General features: G+C 41.5%; 1 protein-coding gene across 1 annotated transcript; it reads right to left on the minus strand.

The window, feature by feature from the left end:
* Window positions 1-1,970: 1,970 nt before the first annotated feature.
* Window positions 1,971-15,252, minus strand: si:dkey-110g7.8 (GTPase IMAP family member 8). The gene is made up of 7 exons (XM_014031612.1): window positions 15,174-15,252; window positions 14,300-14,823; window positions 11,949-12,504; window positions 9,864-9,961; window positions 9,535-9,666; window positions 8,131-8,721; window positions 1,971-3,942 (listed from the first exon to the last, which is right to left on the minus strand). Exons 2-7 carry the CDS (start codon window positions 14,328-14,330, stop codon window positions 3,869-3,871), a joined length of 1,482 nt encoding a protein of 493 aa, XP_013887066.1. The 5' UTR covers window positions 14,331-14,823; window positions 15,174-15,252; the 3' UTR covers window positions 1,971-3,868.
* Between the last annotated feature and the right edge of the window lie 533 nt (window positions 15,253-15,785).

The following is a 15,785-nucleotide window of genomic DNA, read 5'->3' on the forward strand; positions in this document are numbered from 1 at the left end:
TGGACAAAATGCGACACAAGCGTACAGATCGCAGTGAAAAACATTAGATATGTATCAATAGCCTATGCCACYGTCATTAATGACGTATTTCCGGTAAAATCCTTGCCACGCTCCTCACTTCCACTCCCTGCTTACTGCCTATGTTTTAGCGTTAGCTGCTAGTACTAGTCTGTGAAAAAGTCACAAAAGTTAAAGCATCTGTGATCTACTGGTYTAAAACGTGAGTTCTGTTGTGTGCCGTTGTGTCCACTAAGCAGCAGGTACGATCGAGTAGTTAGTTTTTCTCCTTTTTCCTCTTGATGAGGAGGTGACAGCTGTGGATCATAGCATTACAGGGAAAACTTATCTATAAAAGCTCATGCTTGCGTTTGTAATCGGCATTTCTAACCTGAGGATATTCAAGAGACAGCATCAGAAATGAGAAGACGGAGGTTACAAAAGGGAAATGTACATTTATCCCCTTTTACTGCCAAGACAAGAGAGGAAAGACCWCCTCCACACSACAGCTAGCAGGAAGCTAAAACAGCAGCCGGTACAAAGGTAAGTGTATGTGCGTGCATGCGTTTGTGTTATATGAAATGTTTTTATGCGACTTTGTCATGAGTTTTATGTAAAAGTAAAACCTTGTTAGAGTGTATTTAACAGCGTAAAGCCGAGTGACGAGGCCCCCCAGAGCAGCAGAACCTCCGCCTGATAATCATTACATTTTCAGTTCACTAACGTTGGGGAAAACGATCCAAACCATACAAGTAGCCCATCGATTTAAAGCCCAGACTCTGCTCTTTCCAACAATATAAGTGTCACAGCTCTATGTGAAAAATTCACTGAACAAGCAGCCATGGAATAGTGAAAAAGACCAAATTCTGGAACCATAAACATTAACGTCTTTCCTTTATTTTTATGGCTTTAATCCACTTTGGAGTGATTTTTTTCCACTTGGCTGGACCTGTACGTCTCCTGTGTTAATGTTGGTACATGTAATATGCTAATTCTGTACTGTGGAGATCATTAAGAGTTGTTGTCGGGTGAAAAAATCTTTCGCTAACACTGCGTTGACCGTGAACCGGAAGTTTTGGGAGTGGCATCAAGTGCTGGACTGGATGTCCGTGGCATATAGGCTATTTAGTACCACATAATGAAAAGGCCAGGGTCAAATTTGAAAGAAATCTGATATGGTCACATTGAAGAAAAAACACACAGATTTGGGTCACTTTTGCCTGCAGTATAAACCTAGTCTTAGAGACAAATGAGACAAACCGTTCACTCTCTCACTCTCACCCAGGGACAATTTAGTATTCTCAATTAGCCTAACAGTCATGTTTTTGGTCTGTGGGAGGAAACCAGAGTACTTGGAGAAAACCCACACATGCAATGCATTGAACATGCGATCTTTACCCAGAAAGGTCCTCGGCCAGGATTTGACCCAGCAGCTTTCTTGCTGAGAGGGAACTGAGCCGCTGTGTCGCCTGTTAGAGAAGTGCTTTGGCAAAATGCTGGCAAGGAGATGGTTGGGGTGGCCACCCCTGGCTCCACCTCTGAAGTTAATTCAATGTTGAATTATAATCAAAAAGTTGATTTTTGGTTAAGGTTGATGATTGATGGTGAATCAACCATCAAACAATCATCCAGTTCTAACTATTAACCAATGCTGAAAAGATGTTATTGAATCGTTTCATTGTGGAATTCTAATAATTGAAATGCTAACATCGAATCAATGTTGACTCATTGTATGCTGTGTGTCGCACCCCTCCTCCTCCTCTCCTCTCTAGGAAGAGAAGGGAGAGGAGGAAAAGAGGTTGAATCAACATTGATAACGAATCAGTTATGGCTGAAAACCCAACATTGTTTCAGCATGCAAGTCACCGACCACTTTCTGTATAATTTCAACATTGATGAACGTTGAACCACATTTCAACGTTGATTCACTCATATTTTGCTACTGCACACAAAGTCAAGACTACTCCAACAAATATTTTTGCATCTTTTATTGAATGACCAAAGTACAGATCACCAAACAAGATTTACCACACTGTCGGTAACGTCACTTTGGCTACGGTACAGTGGCAGAATATACACAGTGCAAAAACGCTACGCTAAGAGCTTACAGTTGAACATAATATGTACAGTGTAATTATACATGGCGTATACAACATATTCACAACTGGAGCGAGACTCTCTAAGACTCGAAATGAAACATCTCGGTAATAAATTCTGAAGTCATGCTTGGCACACGGAGAGCTGCGGAAGCCTACGTCACAAGAAAAAGCACTGAGTCAGGAAAACACAAAAGGAGCTGTGGCAAGAGTCTTTTTTTTGTCTTTTTGATACATCATAAAGAGAAAATGAAACTTTGCGGCCTGGCAGTGGTATCCATCACTAGTTATTTAGCTGTTCCATTCTGTGAATTTCCTTCTGCTCTTTCCCTTTTATTTATTTTTTTTATTAGATGTAACTAGAAGTTCACAGATGTTTTGTTTTCAAAGAGTCAGAGGAATAAAAAGTGAGGTTGCCTTCAACTCTTTAGGCACTGGTTTATTTGCATGCGGTGTTCTAACATGCCTCTGACAGCTGGATATACAATAACATATTAAATCTTTTTTTTTGTTTGTTTTTATTTTTGTAAACATGGCCACTGATGTCAGGAGCTTGCAGATGTAGAAAAGGGTTAGCAGGTAGTAAAAGCCCCGACGTGAGCTTGAATGGTTCATGAGGTTATTTTGTTTCTGTAGCATGAGAAAGCTCGATGTAGCGCTGAAGATACAGCTCCTGCTGCTGCAGGGCTTTAGTCCCACTTTCACGCTTTGATGCTGAGGCACGTTAAATGGATCTACCTTGTCGATATTTGTGCTGGATGCATGGCCGACCCGAGCTGCTCCGCGGGGATCTGACGCTGCACCCTTCCGATGCAGCCTTCTTTGAATTCTTGCTCTTCGTAGAGGATAAAGGCTTGAGGTGTGGTGTTAGAAAATATTTACCGCTTTAGTTTTAGAACAAAAGAACCCAAAGGAACTTCACATTCTGGGAACGTCCCACAACCTAAAGATAAACGGTCACAAAAAGACTCCGATCTGATTTAATTTATGAATCCCGTCATGCTGTTCGGCAAACGGCATCAATCAGAGTTCTTGTAAAGGTGCCAGAATTTTTTTTTCCCCCGGAAGGGATCAGTTCAACCCTGAGCAGACTCTAATCAATGTTTAATGATGAACATTTGAATAACCTGAAGATGAAAGATGAATGAGTAGCAGCAGGTCTCATATCTGGGCTACATTTATATTTGCGGCCTACACAAACTAAAAGCTATGTACACATTTTTGCTCTGAGGATTTCAGGGCAAGTTATTTTTATCCACTTTTTTTTTTTGTCGATCGTTTTTAAAATTAGTTTTAGCTTTCGCTTCAGCTAGTGATTCAAAATGAGCAACAATGAGCAGAGGTGGCACCAGAAGATCATCCTATAGTTCTTATCTTTCAGGGGGTCAGGTCAGGTGACTCGGTGCAGCATGTTCCTACATTTGGATTCAGTTTTGGAAAACAGAGCATATCAGTGCAGCCTGAACATGGACACAGTCTCTTGAACAGTGTGAGATCTTGTCTTTTGTAGCAGAATATTACTCCCCCTCTTTGGTTTGAAGGGCTTGTCTACAGTGTTATCTGGATATGAGTTTTTATCTACTGTCCGTTATGGTTGAGTAAACAGTGGGTATGGTCTTTATTTTGAACGAAGAGCTACTTATTTTAAGACTATTGCTCCTAACTGTTCCCTGAAACTTTTCAGAAGGTTACATAGATGAGGTTAAAGTTACATGAGGTGATATTTGGGCCTACTGAAGGCTCAGAATAAAAACTTCTCCGTGAAGGCCCTCGTGTCACTGCAGCTGGCATCCCCGACAGTCGTCCTCCGGTTCGGTGTTGTCAGAGGAGTAGGAGCTCTCTTCGCTCACTGTGAAATGAAACACAATTATTTTAGTGTTAACCACCCCCGACTAACATAAACTTGAGTCTTGCAGGTATTGTCAGATGTACAACGCCAATTTCAAATAATCTAAGTAGCCGAAGAATTCATTAAGGTAATGTCAGAGTTTTACACAAAGATTGTCTTAAAGGGATCCCTGATTAGTTGTAACATTAGACTTTATTTGATAAACATTTATTTTAACTGTAAAATAAAGACTAAAAAAATACTGTAGGCTGTTTAGTTTTGTAATTTTTTTAAAATATATTTTAACATGGACAGGGCCATTTTATTTGCACGTAAAGCATTCTGGGTAAATGATGACGTAGATAGGTCCTCGGTGTTAGCGAGTTATATCCACCCTGAAGGTTAATCTTGGACAATATCTGAAGATCGACTCTTTTAAATGAAACCAGAGAGCGTTGACAGAGAGGAGAAGGTAGAAATGACTCAGCCTGGAACTGAAAATATGGATGGAGGACAACAGAGCTGCTTCATGGAAGAAGAACCTCAGCTTAGCCTGTTAGCCTGTTAGCCTTTGCGCTAGTGCCGACGCTATATTGCCTTATATGTATTAGCTCGGTGCTAGTGTGACAAACAAGCTAAACTGAGGTCCTCCATCCATATTTTCAGTTGCAGGCTGAGTCATTTTTGTGTTTCCCTCTCTGTCATGTGGATGGAGGACCTCAGTGATGAGAGGAGAATGTGTAGCGCTGAGCTAATACATATATATGGTGATAGCTTCGGGGCTAATGCTAAAGCTATTAGGCTAAGTTGAGGTTCTTCTTCTATGAAGCAGCTCTGTTGTCCTCCATCCATATTTTCAGTTKCAGGCTGAGTCATTTCTACCTTCTCCTCTCTGTCAACGCTCTCTGGTTTCATTTAAAAGAGTCGATCGTCAGATATTGTTCAAGATTAACCTTCAGGGTGGATATAGCTCACTAGCAGCCTCGCACCGAGGACCTATCCACGTAGAACGCTTTGCGAGTAAATAAAATGGACTCGTCCGTGTGATATATTTTTAATCTTTTAGTTTAAGAATTATAAAAACTAGCCTACAGTATTTTTTCAGTCTTTATTTTACAGTTAAAATATATGTTTATCAAATAAAGTCTAATGTTACAACTAATCAGGGATCCCTTTAAAAGTCAAAGTGAAAACCTTGAAAATAATCTTATAAACAATCGAGCTGCCCTGCTGCTAAGAGTATGTGTTGTGAGTGACTTTCAACCACTACCACACCAAAGTTTTGCTCATCTCCATCTGCTACTGCTTATCTGTAGTCGGGTCGCAGAGGCAACAAGTCCAGGTGAGAAATCGGAACACTCCTCTCCTCATGCTGGGGTCCCGAGGCCAGAGAGGATACATAATACCTCCAGCAAGTCCAAGGTCTTCCTACCAGTGGGATGTGCCCAGAACACCTCTAATGGGAGGAGTCATAACCAGATGAACTACCTCAACTGATTATTTTTGATGCGGAGGAGCAGCGGCTCTGCACTGAGCACCCACCCCCCCAGATGATGGTGCTCCTCAACCCATCTCTAAGACTAAGCCCGATCACCCAGTAGGAAGCTCATTTCGGCTGGATGTATCTTGTTCTTTTGATCGTGAGCCACGCCTCGTGACTACAGGTTGGACTGTAGAGAGAGCAGTAAATTGAAATCTTTGCCTTTTGACTCAGCTCTTTCTTTACTACGACTGACTGAAGCAACACCCTTATTACTGAGGACGAGGCCCCAATCCGTTGATCCATCTTCCCCTCCATCCTACCATCAATCATGAACAAGACACCCAGATACTTAAACTCCTCCAAATTTAAAAATTTGCTTTGTTAAATTGAATTCTAGTCATTTTTGTATCTTATAAGCTCAGGTAAACTTGAACTGGGGTGGTTCCAGACATTTGTAAGTTGTAGATAAAGTTATTACTTCCTGAATGTTCCATGGTTCATAGGATATTTGGGTAACAGACATATGAACAAACAGACATGGGCAAACACGTTATTGTCCACCTGTGCCTGTTGCAAAAGATAAATTAGTATCTGATGTGATGCAGTGAAGTAACAAAGACCTCATTAGTGCTCATAGTATATGTTGGGAGTGACTCCCAGATACTAAAACAGCTAATTTTAGCTCGATATCTGTAAAATTAGCTCTGGTAAAAGATGATTTAGAATTAGCTTGACACTAAAAGTGAATCAGTTGCATGTGTATATTCAATAATCACTCTGAAAGTTTTATTAAAACCTGTTCAGTGGTTCATGAGATATTTGGACAAAACAACAAACATCTAGACATGATCCATTGTTATAGTGACATGAGATAATGATGTAACCCTCAGGCTAAAGATGAGGACCCTCATTTAAATCAATACACAGTTTAAAAGCCAGGACTAACCTCAAACAACCTGCCTTTTCACGCAGGCATCATTAAAGGGGCAGGTCAGATCTGTTGAAATGAAGTTCAGTGTTTCTCTTGTGTTTCTCTGGTTTCAGTTTGGAGAAACCGAGTTTATTTTGGACTAGCTTGACGAGCTAACATCTAGTCAGGGTGAGGCCTGGACCAAAGTGGGTCATTTCTGTCTCAACACACTCCAGTCTAAACATTTTCAAAGCAGTTCACACAAATTCCTTGTTGAAGACCCCCAACACCAGTTTTACATTACAGTGTTGATCCAGAGGTGCCCCAGGCTGCACCAGAGGTGCTACCGATAGCTGCTACTGCTAATTGCTATTAACAGTAATCATAAAATGTTATGTAAATAACCATGTAATGTGAAACTGACAGAAAGACAAAGCTTTACAAAATAACATTCACATAAACAGATCTAATATGTTTGAGATTGGAGCTGTTTTAGATGGCAGCAATCTACTTTTGTTGCTATGACTGGCCATGAGCTCATCAGTCAGGTCATCACTAAGGCTTTTATGTACATGCAAAACATAACATTATTCTTCAAAACTGAGGCTAGTCAAAAAACTATCTGCAGCAGGTAAGATATTTTTTGTTGATAAACTTTTCAACAACTTCTACTTTAAAAGAGCGGAACTATCTCTTTAATGAAGAATGATGAATGCAAGGTCTGGAGCAACAAACACTGACAGCATCTTTTTAAAGGAAGATTTTGCTGATTTCAGCAAGACATTGCCTAAGCATATTTTTCCTGAGCTCTGAAAGGATTTCAGAGCGTCAGCTGTAAACTGTTCAGGAATAAGTGGCAAACGTCAGCCTGCCTCAACATTTCTGAAATGCACAACTTGCATTAAGTTCAATATGAACATGTATTTATATATGTATATACAGTATATATATATATATGTCTTCTTCTGTTTTTGCTTTTTCATCACACAAATCAGTGGACAAATTTTTATATCAGACAAAGATAAACGGAGTAAATATAAGATGTAGTTTTAAAAAGGGTGATTTAAAAAAATTAATAAATAAAATAAAAATTGTTCCCTACACTCAAAAAATGGTTGTGTTATCCTTGGCAATAAAAACTACAATCAGGTGTTTGTCATAACTGGTGATGAGTCTCTCAGCTTCAGTAAAGGCTCTGAACTGATGGACAGATATCCTCCTTCAGGATTTCCTGGTAGAGAGCAGATGTTTTTATGGTTTTATCAGTTAAAAAAATGTTGTGAAAATCCCAAAGCAGCGAATCAGCCCCAGACCATCACACTACCACCGCCATGCTTGACTGTAGGTATGATTGTTTTGTTTTTTTCTAAAATGTTGTTAGTGTTAGGCCAGATATAATAAAGCTCATTTTTGCCCTTTACTCTTTCTTATTATTGAATCCTGACCTATGACCAGTGAGTGAGACCTGAATCTAATTTAGTGATTTATCGATTCTACAAGTCTGTTAGGATTCGAGACTTAGTCAAACTGTTCTCAGCTTTCTAGGACATGTGGTAATAACCAGTTAAATAACCAATAAACTAAATAGTTTAAAAACTGTCTTTTGTGTTTTGTCTGATATTTACATTTGTTTCATGGTTCAAAATGTCAACTGTAACAAAAAACTAAAACAGAAGAAATCTTTTTTTTCCCCACAAATCACAACTTAATTGAAAAAAACAAACAAACAAACAAAAAAACAAGTTAGTTTTCTCCTATCTGATTTGAAAAGTATGCAACAACACAAGATAAAATCTAAATAGAGTGTCTGACTTACACCACTCGTCCTGGATGGGGAGGAAGGCCCTGTCGCCGTTCTCTCTGATCATCTCTTCGATCTTATCCAGCAGAAGCGACACACTCCGGTCTTTCCCAGGGGTCTTACTGTCCAGAACGTGGTAATAGTTCCCACAGTACTCCAGCAGTCTCTGCAGCTCCCGCCCCCCTCTCAGGATGTGCTCTTCGATGGGGGTGCGGCCCAGCCAGTCACCACAGCTGAACAGTACCATGGTGTGGAGGCAGGCGCTGTCGCCAAACAGAGTCTCTATGTGAGCCAGGAGCGTTCTCCTCTTCCTGGCCGTGAGCGACGAGACCACGGGCAGGACCAGCAGCAGGGTGTGGGGTCCTGGCCGCAGCAGGGCGGCCCCTCGTTGCGTCTCCTGTCGGATCCGCTTCGGGGTCCGCCTTACTGAGAACCAGTCCCAGCCCGGGGTGTCCACAATGGTGACGCGACGGCCGCAGACGAGCGCCTGCCTCCTGAGGCACAGCTCCGTCTCTTGACCCGACTCGAAAAACCGCCGGCCCAGGATGGCGTTCCCTACCGAGCTCTTCCCAACACCCTTCCAGCCCAGCAGCAGCAGCCTCAACTCTGCACAACCAGGAGACAAACACAAACATGAGAGAGGTGATGAACAGGGTAAAAGTAACTAACTCAAATACATGCGCTTTGGTTTTTCCCTATCAAAATAAAATGAGAAAAAACAAATAATTGTGTGTTTGTTTTTTTATAATGTAAAAATATAAAATCAAACTAATTAAAAATCCAATGTTTGATTTATGCTTCAGTTATTTAAATCCAAAATAAAACGTGATAGTTTTAGTATGTACTGATACCAGAAAATAAGAGTTTATTGTGTCTTATGAGCAGACTGCTTAAAAACATTCCTAAAGATATTGGCTGCACTAGAAGCCTATTCTACATAACTTGGAATATTAAAGCAATTTTTGCTTTAATATTCATGGTAAGATCATCAGAAGTCAATGAGATGCGTTGACTCTGTAAGACAAACATATCCAGGGTGAGAAGTGAAAACGTAGTTCTCCAGGAGATCAGGCCATGATTTCTGGTTCCACCAGAAGATTCTAAATGGTGCACTAACAAGCTTGTCTTTGCTTTAAGCTTTAAATTAAAATAAATAAAAACACTTTTTTTTTGTAACTGTCGTTTTTCTTATTTAGTCTTAAAACCCTAAAAATACAGTTTTTTCCCCTCATTTTATTTTGAAACGTAAAAACCAAAGAACGAATCACGCACGTATTCTCTAGCTTCTCTTGTACAATTTTTTTGGTTTCCAGCAAACAGCTTTTGCAGCAGATGCACATTTGACTCCCTCCTTTACTGCATGACTCACTCTTTTACACACTCTAATACACACAAACACATGTGGAAACAGCCTCACACCTCTAGGCGGCCCTCCGATCATCTGCTCCCTCTGCCTGGCATGCTCCTCCATCCTCATCCTCTCTTCCTCCAGAGCTCTCCTGGCCTGCTCCTCCTCCAGCAAAATCAATTCATTCACCTCAAAGTACCAGCCTGCGTGAAGGCAGAGATAAATTATTCACTTGACCCTTTTAGGTTGGCTCTGTAARGCAAATAGTGCTCTAATTAATAATGCAGTCATCGTTGAAGCCACAGAAGTGCTGTAAACACAGTGTGGTTATTTGTGACGGAGCAGAAAAATAACAAAACATGACGACACGTCTGTTCCATAATGAGAAAGCCTCACGAACCCTGGTTGTCCGTGATCATTTCCTCCACCTTCTCCATCAGTTCGGGTACTTGAGTGTTTTCTTCTGTGTCTTTTCGAGTGTTATCAAAGGCGTGATACCTGCAAGAAAAGAGCCACGCTGATAAAAGTGTACAAAACATGCTGTACTTGTATGAAACAGTAAGATTTCAAGTAGCTTAACAAAACAACAAAACGATGATGTCATTAGGACTAGTTTTTCTTGTGCTTTATGACTAGGAAATATAATTAATATGGTGAATCATGTTTTTTGAGGCCTGAATCACCACCTACTTTTAATAATGCAGGTCCCCCTCATCTGGAACCATGATCCGGCTACAATGTAATAAATCAGACCGTTTATGGATGGTCTTTGCAGGGTCTTGGCGAAGTCTTCAGCCATTTATTGTGAATGCAGTTTAACCGTTACGTATGCAGTATGATACTTTCGTAATGGCTTTTGAGAATGCATAAAATGTCTGCAGCAAGGTCATGATGGTTTACGGTTCTGGTGGAAAGGTATCTGGGACACTGGTGGAGATTTGTAGCACTGTATCCACATCGTGGGGTCCACCAGCATTGTTAGTTGCCAATAATTTCAAGCAGAACTCCTGCCTAAACTACAACCTCATCACACCACAACGTGCTTGTAGCGCTTCAAGTAAGTTATATTGAATAGTTCTCACTACAGAAGTGCTGTGGAAAATCTACTCTCAGCCACCTTTGGGACCCAACACGAGAAGCACTTAGTCTCATCATGGTCGAACCTGTGGGTCGAGGAAGGAAGAAGGGTGTGTGGTCAAGTTTCTGCATGGGAAAACATCCAACTACACCATATAACGCTGCTAAATAAAGTTTACTCTGGGGGTGCGCCAATTGCAGTTTTATGGCCAATCAAGATGTTTAAAAAGCCTGACATGCCGATTCCAATATTTTTAAATATCTGACCCTGTCAGGTGTTATAAGGTCACACTACACCTTCAATGTTCCAATCTTATTTTATCAAAAACATGGAACACCACTGAAACAATTCAAACAGTTTAAACCAGGGGTGTCAAACTCCAGTCCTCGAGGGCCGCTATCCTGCATGTTTTAGAGGTTTTCCAGCTCCAACACACCTGATTCAGTGATTGAATTAACTCTTGAAATTGGGCAGAAGCCTGTTAATCACCCAGCGATCAAAATCAGGTGTGTTGGAGCAAGAAAACCTCTAAAACATGCAGGATAGCGGCCCTCGAGGACTGGAGTTTGACACCCCTGGTTTAAACTATACATAAGGTAGTGCTCACAGCAGAGCAAATGGGGACAGTGGCTGACTTTCAGACATTTACGGATAAGATCAACTTCTCGTGTAAGTATCAGCCAATCGTGGATCACCCAGAATTAAGGAAATCAGGGCTGATCGATTGGCTGAATCGTGCACCACTAGTTTCCTCATCCACCATCAGCACTTCCATACCTGCGATCACAAGGCCTTGAATATTTTTTGTTAACTCTGGAGAGATGCCAAATTTTTAAAACACAGATCTATTGAAATCATTGATTTTACTTCTGAAACAATATTTCAATATTCTTAGTATTTTGTACAAGAAGCATCTGTTTCACAGAACATGTCTGTTCTATTTTTTGTTCATTTATTTTTCTCTGTCAAAATTTGACTGTTTTCCAGCCAAATATTCAGCCTAAATATGAACGTGTTGGCTTCTGAGTTGATAAGAGGCTGAAACTGCAGGAAGAATTGGACTGGGCCATAAAGACTGATAAAAAGATCCCTTTTATCAAACATTTTACCTTGAGTTTGCACAGCTGTGACTGTGATAACAGAAATAAAATCAACTAAGGCTCAAAAGACTTCACAAAAGGTAGCATTGCATTCCACAAAGTGGCGTTGGCATTTATGAAATGCTTTGTTCAGTTTTTCAGAAACATATGTACACCTAAAACAATTTTTCATCTATAAAAATTGCCTTTCTTTACTTTAGGTTGTCAGTCTACTGAATTGTTTCAGTGACTGTGTTTGACCCCACCTGTGAAGGCTGTTTTATTAAGACTGAAAACAAAGATAATACAAAGAGATCACACATCGTACCTGCTCCCGCACCTCTCCACCAGCCACTGCAGGGAGTCTCCGGTGTTTGCTATGTGCTCCTCTATGAACACACCTTTGGGCAGCTTGTCCACTCCAGTAAAGAGGACCATGCAGTACCTCCATGTCCCCCCACCCAAAGCTGCCAGCTGCTCCTCTGCAGCCCTCCTCTCCGTGTCGGTGAAGGGTCGGGTGACCGACACCACCAGCAGGATGGCATGGGGTCCGGGAGGGCAGAGGATGGCCCCCATGCATGGCCCCTCGCTGTCCAGGCTTGGCGGAGGCCTCGCTGGGCTTCCTGACTCCGCGCCAGCGTTGTTGTCGGTGTCGCCCTCTTCATCGTCCTCGGAGTCGGTGGGGATGGCCCACGGCGGAGTGTCGACCACCGTCACTCGTCGGCCGAAAATCTCTGTCTGGCCTACGTTGCTGTGCGTGGTCTCCGTCCCGGCGTCGAAGAACTCATCCCCCAGGATGGTGTTGGCAGAGGAGGTCTTGCCCGACTGTGGTCCCCCGAGGATGAGCAGTCGACGCTCAGGGGGGTGGCGACCTCGATGTTCCCCTGTAGCAACACAGAAAGACGAAATGAAAGCTTCTCTAGAAGGTGAGAGTTGATCTTTTAAAGGAACATGTGAAGCGCTAGGACTTCAGGAGGTCAGGAGTCTCACAGGACACTGAACCCACTTTAGAAGACTCTTTCTTGTTTATATGTGAACTGTGGTAAAGGTCCTCAAAGAAAACAAATCAAAACTTCTTGTATTTATTATGACTCGAAGTGTTGTTGTTGTGTTTTCTAGGGATGTCCCGATCAGATCCTCAGTATCAGTGGCAGATATGGCCATTTTTTGAAAATCGGGTAGAATCAGATTTAGTCATGTGATCGGGCCGATCCAGTTTTCTTGACAGTTTTCAGCATCATCATGCTTTACAACTGCTGTTAAGAAGTCAAGACGCACACAACTACACAACCATGTCCACAGTGTGGGAACACTTTTCAATGGAAAACAATGATGCTGAAACTGCATCTTGCAAAATCTGCATACTGGATGTTTCTCGTGGTGAGAACAGCAGGGCTCGCTTTAATACTACCAACCTTGTCACTTGGAAAGAAATAAAGAAATAAAGCTATCTGATCGGTATCAGAAAGACTAATCATTAAAAAAAATCGGATTGTATCGGGAGCCAAAAAAATCTGGACTGGGACATCATCCCTAGTGTTTTTCACTTTTTTTTTTAGCCATTGAATACATTTTGTTGTGTACCTGGAGTGCAGAAAAGTTGAATTTAGTCTCTCCTGGTTCTGCAAAGACATCTTTATATTCTGTTTGGGTCATATTTTTCAACCCAGTCAGTTTTCTCTAATCTCTATGATGTTTTCTGAACTATTATATCAAATTATTTTCAATGGAACAGCTACATAAGGTCTGAACTTACCAACTACAATTTCATCATTTTCCTTCTCGTCTCACTCTGGGTCAGACTCTGACTCTAACATGTGAGGCTGGATGGACAAGTCTTCTCTTGTTGACGTCTTTACATTCATTTGTAAATAAAGTTTCTGCACCACTATATAGTCATGACCCCTCTATCAAACTAGAATGAACCGGTCTGGAAGCTGTACGGACTGTGAAGCACCTCGTTTAGATTTAAAGAGACAGCCTCGAAACGAGTTGATCTGAGACCCACCTCAGAACAGGGATGAAAGAGGGGCTTGTGGAGTTACAATAAGGAGGAATTCAGACCAAAGCAACGCAGTTCCACTTCCTATAGACCCCACTGAATGATATGAATGTGAAAACAAAGGATTCAAAAGCAGGATATGTCTCATTTAAGAAAACTTTTGTTTTTTTTTTCCTCGTTACGACATACTCTTTCTCAGCCCTTCTCTGGTTCTGCTCTAACTTCCCAGATTTCTGTATTTTACATGAACTCCTTGTTAATATCTTGTATTGCCTTCTTTCTAATCGTTACTCTTTATTCTTCCCCAAACAGCAAATCTTACACTTGAATAATGTCAGGAGGAAAAACACTGAATTACTTCTTCAGAGGACTGCATGTAGACAGAAGAGGAAATGCCCTGGGTAAGTCACAGTGGAGGCAGCAGGGCTGAATGTTTGGCAGGAGATGTGTTGGACGTCCCAGGAGGATGAGGACAAGAGGAAAGTTCATTGATTCCTCTTGGCTTCTGACTGCTGATCAGACTTTCGATGTGTGATCTCTAAAAGTGCAACAGTTCCCCACTGGCTGAGGAGAGCTAAAGAGAACCGACACAGACAGCTCAGCCCAGGCGAAGTGATTTAAGGAACGGTGATGATGCAGAGCGTGAGCCAAGGAGAGAGAAAAAAAACCTCACTTACCAGAGTCAGAGGCAGAGGACACAGCAGCCATCTTGTGTGTAGAACCTCTGGCTTCCTCCTCCTCAGCCCCCCTCCTCCTTCTCCTTCTCGCCTCCACGGTGAATGCCGAGTCTTGCTCCTTCAGAAAACCCACTGGTGTGCGAAAGGCTGCTCCTCAGCTCCTTCTTCCACTTTAACCCTCATTATACTGCAGTGTTAATCGCTCCGTCTTCACTTCCCTGCTCCACACTTCCTCTCCCACTCAACCTTCTTCTCTGATCCGTTATCTTTCACCTATCGCCTCCCTGTCCTCTTCTCTCCTCCTTTCTTCCTTCTGTTTGTCTTCTTCTTCTTATCTCTCCAAGCATCCAGGAAAGATTGTGCAATGCAGGAAACTTGATGCCAAATCTGCCCCTGCCGCAGCAGCTTCAAGAGGTCTCGTCATTATTATTTCCACCCCCCTCTTCTGAGTCAAAGCTAGGGAAAGCAGTTCCTCCCACTCGGTCATATCACCCAGCTGCAGCAGCTTGGCTCCTGTATGCGGACTGCAGAGAGAGGGAGGGATGGAAAGAGGAGAGYAGAGAGAGAGAGAGGATGCGCTCTGTTCAGTTTACAGCTGGATGTTATTCCCTCAGGTGCTGCTGCTTCACACAGACACAGTAACTTATATAACCTCCGCAGACAGACGCAGAAAAGTGGGTTAATACAGCACTCATAAAACATGAACACAACACACGAGCTTACGTAACTCACGGCAGACTATAAATAGTAGCGAGCAGGAAGGTGTTATTAACTCATTTTCTGACATCCTCGCGCTAACAGTTACGTCCTGTTAATACACTAACATCACTTTCTAAAAGGTTAATACAGTTTTTAAACAAATTTACTGACATACTTCCGCGTACTTTCGCCGTAATTACACTTGAAGRACCGAAGCTGCGTCAACACACGTCTGATGTACATAAACATGTAATTTGCGGAGCAGGAAGTGACGTCATGCTCCGCGACTGCTGACTGGACCCTGGTTAATCATCGAGTCGATTGATGTAAATAGAAATGTGCAAAACTGGTAAAATATTTAATTTTAGGCTAATATAACATTTTAGGTCCAACAAATAGAAGAACAAACCCGCCAAGTGAAGAAGCACTTTGTACTTTATTTGATTTTTTTTATGCATGAAGGAAACACAAACCTATGTTTACTTTATTTTCATTTCATTTATTTATTTCATTTGCTCAAAAAATAAATATGAATAGTTCATATAACAGCTAAATACTGTATAATGAATGAAAAGGAGCAGAAAGAATATCAAATCTGCCCCCATTCACATAAAAAGACTACAGAAGACAGCAAATACACACAAAAAGTACACAAATAAACATCTATATTGCTTCACTACAATATTTTTCACATTTCTTTTTAATGCAGAAAGAGATTTAGATTGTTTTGTCTCACTATCAAGACTGAGCCATAAACATAGACTGAGCCTAACACATTTTTTACATT

Source organism: Austrofundulus limnaeus, unplaced genomic scaffold, assembly GCF_001266775.1.
Source record: "Austrofundulus limnaeus strain Quisiro unplaced genomic scaffold, Austrofundulus_limnaeus-1.0 Scaffold1282, whole genome shotgun sequence".
In the NCBI taxonomy this organism is placed as follows: domain Eukaryota; kingdom Metazoa; phylum Chordata; class Actinopteri; order Cyprinodontiformes; family Rivulidae; genus Austrofundulus; species Austrofundulus limnaeus.

Bases quoted from the DNA above. Each gene is read 5' to 3' on its own strand.
- si:dkey-110g7.8 (XM_014031612.1), bottom strand. From the start codon at position 14,330: ATGGCTGCTGTGTCCTCTGCCTCTGACTCTG. The intron at 12,505-14,299 runs GTAAGTGAGGTT...GTGTTGCTACAG, and splicing joins GTCCTCTGCCTCTGACTCTG to GGGAACATCGAGGTCGCCAC. The intron at 9,667-9,863 runs GTTCGTGAGGCT...GCCTTCACGCAG, and splicing joins AATGATCACGGACAACCAGG to GCTGGTACTTTGAGGTGAAT.